Raw genomic sequence first — 10,545 nt, 5'->3', positions numbered from 1 at the left:
TTTTTGTTTGAACTCTGATTTGTTCGAAGTCCGAGACGTTCGAAAACCGAGGTACCACTGTGTCTATGTATGTGTGTGTGTGAAGTTTTTTTCATTCGTTATATGTTGTATGTACATGTTTCATAATCTCATTCATAATCTCTGTTATAGATATAAAAGTAAAAATTAAAAATACATGAATAAATTCTTCATGTAATAAATGAAATTATAAAATCTTTGGTTGTTGATTAACATGGGTAGAAATTCATTTGTACTTCATTTAACATATATATTTCACATATATTTTACAGAGTTTTGAAAGTGAGGACACCGTTTCATGAAGCTTCATCAGGACCACCGAGGAACAATACAAAGAGACATTAAAGTTGGCATATTTATCACTCAAACGCTTATAAATGACTAAAAAATGATGCTTGCATTCACCGAAAAATGCAGCAAATAAATACATTAAATACAACAGCGATACCTACAATGGAACTGCATTAAAGCAACGGGAGCACGAATACAGGAGACAACACACAAAGTGCGTTTAATGAAGCAATGTGATGTGAGGAATCTGTGGAACCAATGTTGGACCTGAAAAGCCTTATCACAACTGCTCATGATGAAACAGATTCCTCTCTTGGTCATTCAGCGAGAAGCTGTTGTACATATTTGATGTATGACTCCATTTAAGAGTGGCAGGATGAATGTGGTGAACTGTGCCTTTATTGCCCATCACACCCAATCGTTGATGAGGGGAGAGAGGGATGCGAGGGGAGGGGGGCGTGCGTGCGTGTGTGTGTGAGTGAGAGGGAAAGAAAGAGAGCGAGAGAAAGAGAAGAGGGGGCGGGGCCTGCTGTGTGTTTTCAGCACCACGGACAGCTCCTGTGTCTGTCTGCAGGGAGGCAACGCTGACTGAATCCATCAATAACCTCCAGTTTGAACCAGCATCTCTCTTTTGCTCTTTTCCCATCTATTATTCATCATCTGGACTCCTTCTCCGTGGACTGCCTTTTCATGCGTTGTCTTGTCATCTAGTCGGTGGCTTCATCCTTCTTCTCTCCCCCCCCCCACCTCCATTGACAACCGCTGTGAAGCAGGGAGCCGCTCCAAGTTCTCCTCCTGCAATCATCCGTCTCCCGATTATGTTCAGATTTGAGACCTACCTGGAGTTGCTGCTACTTTAGGACGCACTGAGGATGGCAATGAAGTTAAGTCGTCTGATGTGAGAGCGAAGACCCGCATCCTCAGACTGGATACGACGCATGTATTTCTGAGCAGAGGAAGATGAGGAGCCTGCATGACTTTTTAAACTGCACTTAAGAGAGAAAGCGAGCTGGGCAGAGCATCTGTGCACACATTTGTCAGGGTGCTGCATCTGCAAACGCCAACGCAGCGTGAACCCGTCCTCTCTTATCTGATCCCTCAAATCCACCCGTTTTCATCATGAAGAAGTTCCGGAAGGTGTTGGATGGTTTGACCACCTCCTCCCCGGTGGCGACAATCGGATCCCCGTCCTGTGGCAGCGCGGCTGGAACTCCCACTGCAGCACCGACTCCCAAGGAGATCGACATCCAGGAGACTCTAGTTTCTGAAAACTTTCAGCTGTGTAAGGTGAGTGGCACCGATCGAGTCTGATTCAATGATGTGCTCAGGTGGTGCAATAATGCAGTGATAAAGCTAGAAACTTAGATTTAAAATGAGACTTTTCCAGACTAAGATACATGCTATTTGCACTAGTATCTTCTTAGAACTTAGTGGTGCATCAATGCCATGCATCTGCTTTAACACCCAGTAATGATTCGCAACCTTCTATGTCCAAGATTCTTTATGTGCTTTTACCTTCCAGTTTGCAAAGTTCTCCTGACTGAGAGCCACTCAAGACCTTCATCTCCTGAAGCTCATGAAACAATTCAACCATTAAATCTCACACACAAGATCGATTACGATAGCTTCACTTCTAGTCAACTGGAAATGAAACCATCAACATTTTCCAGAATAATTTGTTTTTCAGCAGCCATTTTTACAGAAATATTGATCATACAGAAAGCCATAAAGAGATGTGTTTAAATCGTGAAGTAAAAGTTGAAACTATCATCACAACAAACACAAACTTTCACACCAATAAGTTACATGCATCTAAAATATCCCACATAATTGGAGGTAAATGACAAAGACGGATATTTTTCTTAAATCATTTTTGAAAAATATATATTTATATCTAAACCCCCAAAAATTGGTTGTACAATTTTAATATAACCATTTAAAGGACATTTTTCTCCAAAGTATTATTCAAGCTCCGCACCCCTCCAGTATTTCTATATTGTTTTAAACCTCCAACAGACACATTTCTTATAAGCTTATAGCTGTATCTATTTATAGCGTTTCCTCTTCTGGGAAGGCTGGTGTGCGTGTGTGTGTGTGTGTGTGTTTGTGTGTGTGGCTTGGCTGTACTCCAGGTCCACACCAGTATATGTGCTACAAATGATACAAATATTGGCTGCACTGTCTCTGCACATGTGATATAAACACCCACCGAGGAAGTTAATGAATTGCAGCCTCCCAGTTGCATCACACAACGGTGGTGATGCGATGACATAACTGGCGTCCCTCCCTTGCATGTAAAAAAAAAAAAAAAAGAAGTGACCCTGCAGTAGTGGGCTTTTTTTTACACTGGGAAAGAGGGAGGTGTCACTGCTTCCCGGTGCTGAGTGTGAGCCAGGGCTTTATTGGGGGTATTTATAGCGAATGTTGCAGCTTTTCTTCTGGAGCTGACTGCAGTAGTTGTTCCTCAGCCTTACGGTGACGGGAGAATTTTGGACATGGCTGTGAATTATTCATCGTGAATCCGAGCGAAAACTGGGTTGTTTGAGCGCTGTAAGTGGCGGCGTGAAGTTGTTAGTTCTTTATCGAAGGAAGAAAAGAGGCTGATTCACAAGCTGAGCCGTGCAGACGGGGAGGAGAAAGAGCTGGAAGGAGCGGCGGGATTTTTTTTTTTCTTTCCTTAATAAATTGGAGCTGTTGAAAAAGCTGAATTAAATGAACACACCTGGATGAAAAAAAAACAGATTTGCAGGCTGCGTTGGAGAAAGAGAGGGTGAGGTAGCAGCCTGCAGGAAGCTGCCCAGAGCAGACCTGGGAGGGGGGGGGAGTCAAAGGGGAGATAGAGTTGGCATGTGTGACTCATCGAACACATTTCAGTTGATATTTAATGCATTTATTCACCAAGACGAGAGGGATATGTCACATTGTTGAGGCTGTAACGTCAAAACACTTTGAATATGGAACAGATTTTAAATTGCAAAGTAAATTGGCTCACCTCATGTTTCGAGATGCTTCCAGCTGGTAGAAGGTCCTGCTGTGAATTCAGAATGACTTCCACCAAGGCTCGGATATATATTGTTCATTTTTATTTCTGGGGATTAGAATAAGAGCAACTTTTAAAGGCCACGATTTCCCGCTGCTCCTCTTTTCCTGGCTGGATCTTATTTACTCGTCCAGCTTGCCATCATCTCTCGCCACAAGGTTTCATTTCAACTGGTTACTCTTTACTGCCTGTCATTCGGTTGCAAACAACTATGATCCATATAAAAATGAGCTTGATAAATGTAGAAACGAAAACAGAAAAGCGGATCAATGACCGTAAATGAAATTGCAGTCAAGTAAGCACATCACAAACATGGATAATTTGATCCATTTTGACCTTCACAATGTAGCGGCATGTTAAAAATACTGATATCTGCGCTGCTCAAGTTAAACTGAGAGTACTTTGGATGAACTTGTTGACCTTGAAGTTTCTTTCCAAGGACGGCCCCTTGCCAGTATATATGCGGCCCCTGATGAACTTGCAGTAAAATGAAAGTGATCATGAAATATTTATGACGGCTTGAAGTTTATGTTCAAAACGTTATTTTTATTCATTTGATTGATCACAATCACAATACAAGCCACTACTGAACCCTACGGCTTACACAGCAACGCGGGTAATGTATGGATTTTACAGACTATAGAGCATCGTCACATCAAACCGATCACAGGTGTTTTATTGATCTTAAAGAGCTCAAAATGTGCTGTTATCGCCCACGTGTCCACAGCTCCACCAGTAGAGCCGGTCTCCTTGAGGAGCGGAGACAAGAAGCAGCAGCTGAGACCTGCAGTGGTGTCGGAACTTCTGACACGTGGAAGAAAACATTTGAGCACTTACTGTCGATAAAAGTTTTTGATTCTAGTTCAGAACATTGCAGAGTCAGTCTTAATGCTGGACCCATTTTAAAAACAAGTTCCGAAGTGATCCTCATTCATTTTTAAGCCAGTTCCACCACTGACCTTTCTACGCCGCAGACAGCACCACTGCACCAGCAGCTTATAGACCAGTGCGGCTTAAGAATGAACAACATCTATTTTCCTTCCATATTTTTATTTTAAAACATAAATATTTATCCAGGTTTTTGGCATATTAAGGGTGAATTTCACTTGTTTCTTCTGCTGTTTGGGTTAGTATGCAACGTGACCTTTTAAAGTTGACCGCCCACCTCATGTCACTGATGTAATATATCAGAACTTATCTCCTCACATGCTGCTGTGTAACATACAACGTGGGCCCTCTTTCTTAACACATCTTTAACTGGGTGGTCACATCTCCACACCACCAATTTGCCGCTGTTTTTAGGGCACCTTGCGCACCATGAAATGCATCACTCACCGGCTAAAAACACCTAGCTTCTTTTTGGTAAGTCTGCACTCTACTTTCTCCTTACATTCATGTCGCTGCTAAATAACACGTGGGAGTTTCTGATGACTTTCCCAACAAAGTTGTGTATGACTTCTGTCCTCGGTGGCGCGTGGGAAGACACTTTTTTTTTTGTCTTGTCCGTCTTTTCATGTTAAATTGATAGTGAGGAGGAAAAGAACAGATGTGCTGAGAGGAAGTCTCATAAACAGGTGATGGAGGGAGGTCTGTGACACACAGGTGTCTGAGAGCCTCATTCAAGCAAAAAGCCCCATTTCCTGGAAACTGAAGGGAGCCATTCTGAAAACGGAGGGTTTTTCACTCGAAAACAAAAGGTGAAATCATTTGCATGTGAATTCAAATGAAGGCAGCTGAGAAGTATAAAGCAAAGCTCTGTCCAGGTGACTTGATCAACACGCATCACCAAGGGTTACAAACAGCCGGCAGCCTCGATCAATAGCTTAAGGTAACGGATTGGTGGGTCAATGACGTGTCGTGCGCGCGTAGCCAGCTGCTGCTGTCGAAGGTGAGTGATGAACACCACGCTGGCCATATCGTAATAATGTTAGGTCACTGGCTGTGAATCCAGTTTTAGCTTTTACGGGTGGGTTTGGGTGTGTGTGTTGGGGTGGGTGATGTAATGTGATTCTGAGCGAAGCGTTTCAGTGCAAAATCTATTGTGATGTGACTGCAATCCGCGCTTAACACTTCCGCCTACGCCGCTGAATTCAGCCTGGTCAGCTGCTTTCTTAAAACACTGATGTGATGTGCCACCTGGTCCTCTCCAACTGTTGGTCGTTGTCCTGAAGGACTCGGGAGGGCTTACGTCATGTTTGGAATGTGACCGGGTGTGTGTTTATTTATTCAAATATGATTACAGCATAACTGAAATTATAATAGAAGACGCTGTAAAAACAAACATGGTTTAAGGTTCACCGTTAAACAGCGTTTTCTGTCAGGCAGAGATAATAGATATCAGTTAACTTAAGGCTACATTGAGGAGTAAAAATACATGCTGTGCTGAATGTGTTGAAGTTGCTATGCTAATTAGCCGCTAAGGCTAAAAACAGAGACGAGTTTTGGCGACTGAAGTTCTGAACTTCAGTAAATAGACACGACGTCCTGCCCTTATATTAATAATGTTTGCCCCTTGAGTTTGACTCCCTTATATTTGCATCATAAAATTAAGATACAAGAAAACTCAAAAACTGAAGAATGAATTAAATTAAATTAAAATAACTAGAGAGCAGATAAATATATACACAATATACCGCATAATGTTTTCTCGAATGTATTGCATATATTAACAGAATATAATTCAGTCATAAATCCTAATGCTGATTTAGATGTTTGCATATTATGGTCTGCTTTATGGCTGTAATTTGAGGCAGATTGACTTCTTTTACGCTTAAAAAAAAAAAAAAAAAAAAAAAAAAAGTAAACATTGGGGAACACTAACTATATACTAATCGCTTGCCTATATACAGATAATACTAGATAATATGTTGTTGTTTAATGTGAACTTTTGTTGACTATTCCAGGGTATAATCTGGTCAGTGTTAACCAGATACTTTATGATTCATTACTGGCTAATACTTATTTATGGTAATAAATGTTCCCTATTGCACAGTGTGACCAAAAATACACAGTTTATTTATATATTACGGCTAGAATTTGGCTTCTTCTTCCTAACGCCAACCTCTTAAACATTTTGTTTACTGTCGTCATTAAGCATGGCGCCTGCCGATGCTATGCATTTTACTCAAAACTATGGTGTATTGCGGAGGTGGTGTTTTCTACGTCTCTAAAAATAGCTGAATAGTACGTTTCCCTGTCGAGGGTGGGTCATGGGTTGCTCTTCCTCTGACAGCGTGAGATGTGGGCTAGTAACGATGACATCACCTCTCTCTGCCAGCAGAGACCCTGCGAGCTCTGACTCTGAGTGTGATGACTCAGTGGGTAGACTTCCAGCTCGTCTCACATTACCCAGTGTTGGCTGACTGTCATGAGCCTCAGTGCTGGAGCAGTTGAGGAAGAAATGGAAAGGGGTGGTGGTGGCGGTGGGGCTATGGAGGGGTGAATTATATGCACCCAAATATAGGTTTCATATTTGAGACGTGTCCTCTGATGTTATTTTTGAAAGCAAACTGTTATATAAATACAAGGCAGTGAAGCTCCAGATCGGAGGGAGAATAAAAGAGCATGAACAAGAGCGTTTTCATTTGCAGCCATTGATCTGCTTTGACAGTACATCTTCTCTCTCTCGCTGTCTTTTTTTTTTTTTTTAATAGAACAAAAAGAATCCGTGCAACACACTCAACATAATGTACTTTTACTTATTTATAGCTCAGCATTTGGCGCTCTAGGTTTGTTATCAGGTACAATGTAGGATTCTGTTTGTAACTGGTGCTGATACCTAGAAAATGCTGCAGGCAGCTGTGCATTTTTATTTGCCTTTAATGTCACCGCGTGTATGGGGATGAGAGTATGGGGTGTATTACAATCTGGATCTGCATTCAACACGGAACAAATTTGTCCTGCCTCAGTATCGGTGCCGTTGGAATGTGTGATACTTTAGCCAGCAGTATGTTTCGCCTGATCTTGCGCACATGTCTGGTCAACATTGTGACCGTCTGAGCGTGTTCACTGCAACACTAAAGGCTTCCCTTGTTTAGTCAGAGATCACTGCTAAAGTCATACCACTTCCCGTTCAGTCGGGATAGGCCTGCTGTTTCTTCACGGGAACACCAGCAATACTTGGTGGATATTACTGTCGACTGCCTCTTCATTTTAAAACATCCCTGGGTGGGAGCTTCCTGTGTGACTGGGGCCTTCCCTCCCTTCAAACTAAAAGCCTCAACCCAGATAACTAGTTTAGATTTATGGAGGCTAACTTCACCAACATGTCATCAAAGGTCAGAAGATCAAAGTGCTCCAGAGGTTGAGCAATTTAGTCCTGAACTAAAAATTGTGTGGCTTGACTATATGCATTCCTCACTCCTGTGGTCCATGTATCGTCCTGTGGTCAGGTTAAGTTTGATTCAGTTCAGCAGGTCTTCAATTGAGACATTAAACACCAAGAGCGACTTTTCGCCACACATTCTTAATCTGTGGTAACTGCCATTGAGTAAAAGTTCTCATGATTTTGATGGACTCATGAGGCTTCGTGAGTTCCACTTTCTGCTCTAAAATCTCTGCATTTGAACAACCATTTCAATGTAAACGCTCATCTTTTTTTTTTTTTAAATGAGAGCGCCATCTACCTACCTAGCTATGAAAAAAAAAGCCTCACTAGTGCGCGCCATGCTGAGGGTTGTTCGACTGCTCACTGACCGCTGCTTACTTTATATAGTAACGCAGGCACAAAGGCGACGCAAACTATTCAAACAGCAGGTGTGCTGAATCACTGCTGCAGTCACTTCTAAAGTGAAATGTAAAATAAGCACCATAGTCATCAGCTGGCTCAGCTCGAACCATCAAACCCCAGCGATCAGAATTCTTATCATTCTTAACACAGTACCAACAACATCCAGCCTCTGAAGGCTTATTGAGCGGTTATTAATCAGATGGATGAATGATCTGCAATTAAAATCATGGACTTGATTAGACATTGTTGTGATGAGGACATTTAGGAACTCCAGCTGAGCAGTAATTCTAATTTCCATCCTACTTTTCATCAAGAATTGGGGAGTTTAAAGGTTTAAAAACGATGGATTTAAATCATGTAACCCCGTTCTTTCCTTCAGTGAAGTCCAAGGCAACATTACTTATATTAATACTTATATTAATACTAGGCAACTGTAAATGGAGATGTTATATCACCTTGCAACAGCCTCACATCCCACCGCTGACACCACTTGTCACCAAGTATATGTGATACTCTGTCAGACCAAGTTATGTTTTGGCTTCAATGACTGCTTTTCAATGAATGTATTTGAAAGTCACTTTTTTATCAGCAGATGAATATCTATACCTATTGTTCAACATGTTAAAGTATTAAAGTATTGTTTATTTGTACATCTTCCTGACTAGTATTTATCTCATATTTATTTATTTTTGGACATAAAGTTTTGTTTTTGGAAACCGGAAGCCTCAGACCGAAATTATAATATAATATAGTGATGTTTTTGCGCAATGACAATAAAGAAAGTCTAAGTCTAAATCAAGTGAGACCTGAATCAATGAATAAAGAACTCGAGGCTCGTGGGCTGAATCTCCCACTCATGCTCTTCATACTAGTACACTTGTATATGTGCAGTAGTTAAACATCAAATTCAAAAGTTTTCACAAAGCATATTGTGCTGAGTCAAAGTTTGGGGTGAACCATAGAGATGTTTCTGGCCTACAACTTTTAACTTTGACACCGCTGGTTTTGCGAAAATGAGTATGTCAGAGAGATGGCTAAACGTACCTAGTGATAAACAATGAGGTTCATGGACACTGTAAAGGAAGTCACGGCGAAGACGACCCAGTCTCATTCCCATTGCACGTTGACTCAGGCGCTTCAAAGGACTAAAATATAGCCCCTTATATGTCAGTCCTCCTTATTGCCGGTGACATAGGTGAGTCACCATGACTAAAATGCAAGGCTGTTTGAGGGGCTTTCAGTAGCAATGATGCATAATATTGCCTGTAAAACCAGCGGCAACCCATGGCTTCCCTAACCCTCGTCTTTCTTCTACACAATGCGCTGGAGGATATGACGCGGAACGCTTCAGTTGAAGATCCAGAGAGTCAACGTGCAACACTGAAGGCTGCCTTCAGCATAGCATGCAAAAGTCCACTTCCCATTGTCAATATATTGAATGGAAGTGAGAATGTGTGTTCACCAACTTTGATTCAGGAGGATGAACTGGATGGATTCGGGCAGAAGGCACTGACATGGCTTCCTTTTCTGCTCAGCTCTGTAGTCAATATTCACTAGTTCTGCCATCTTTAAAAGCTCGCAGTACGGAGACGGGATGTGTTTTTAGAAACTGAAGCCCGTCTGCGTTGTGATATTTATGGCTTCTCCTGATCAAAGGCAGCAACCTCGTAATATCTCCGAGAGGATTTGTGTACCGAAGCCACGTGTATCTGCTTGTTTGATGATCTGTTTGTGCTCCTCCAAAATCAAAATAAATAGGTGGGTTTGACAGAAACTCTCCAGCATTCTGCCTGCAGGGACAGGCTGGCTCATCCAGGAGCGCGATACGTATAAAGACAGAGATCACAAACAAGGCCGGCATCTCCACCGGCTTCTGCTAAATAGAGCAAAATATGAAGCAAATGGTTCTCTTTCGGGGACAAGGTCGCGTCAAACTCGGCGATCCAAAAAAACAAAAACGGAGCAATCGGGGACGGAATGTATCATAACATATACAAGTAACATCCGACTTACGACCTGCTCGACTTACGTCCACTCGTACTGACGACCATGACCAGCCGATGCTTTTTTTCTTTTTTTTTTTAATGTCTGCCACCACAGCACATAGCAGCCCAGCATAAGGTACGACAGTTACAGCAGCACAGTATCCCAGCATCTCACTCTCACACAGCGATCTACCACTACAGTAGCACCTATAACCCTGGCATCGGCTATTTTGAATGGCATTCGACTTACCCTTGAATGGCAATCTGACTTACGACCGGTTGGTCGGAACCAGTCCCGGTCGTAAGTCTGATGTTACCGGTATCAAATCAGGGCAAGTTAAGAGACAAATAGAAAAATGAACTGACGCAAAAGCACCACTAACTTTCCCGCTCCAACCACTGTTCAGTTAAGCCTTAGCCTTCATTCTTTCATGTAGCATTTCAAATGTAATTGATATCGCTACCTGTCAAGTTACAGTGTG

The 10,545-nt window shown here is 42.0% G+C and overlaps 1 protein-coding gene across 14 annotated transcripts in view; it reads left to right on the top strand.

The window, feature by feature from the left end:
- The first annotated feature begins 828 nt into the window (after positions 1–828).
- Positions 829–10,545, top strand: part of stxbp5l (syntaxin binding protein 5L) — a 96,117-nt gene continuing 86,400 nt past the window's right edge. For 9 of the 14 annotated variants that reach the window (XM_053878238.1, XM_053878237.1, XM_053878233.1 and 6 more), the window contains exon 1: positions 829–1,596. In XM_053878238.1, the coding sequence (XP_053734213.1) occupies positions 1,429–1,596 (168 nt within the window). In that variant the 5' untranslated portion in view covers positions 829–1,428. The remainder of the gene's footprint in view (positions 1,597–10,545) is intronic. The other 5 variants (XM_053878243.1, XM_053878241.1, XM_053878244.1 and 2 more) reach the window with 2 other exon arrangements.

Source organism: Synchiropus splendidus, chromosome 10 (genome assembly GCF_027744825.2).
Source record: "Synchiropus splendidus isolate RoL2022-P1 chromosome 10, RoL_Sspl_1.0, whole genome shotgun sequence".
In the NCBI taxonomy this organism is placed as follows: domain Eukaryota; kingdom Metazoa; phylum Chordata; class Actinopteri; order Syngnathiformes; family Callionymidae; genus Synchiropus; species Synchiropus splendidus.
This window is presented reverse-complemented; position numbering and strand designations above follow the sequence as displayed.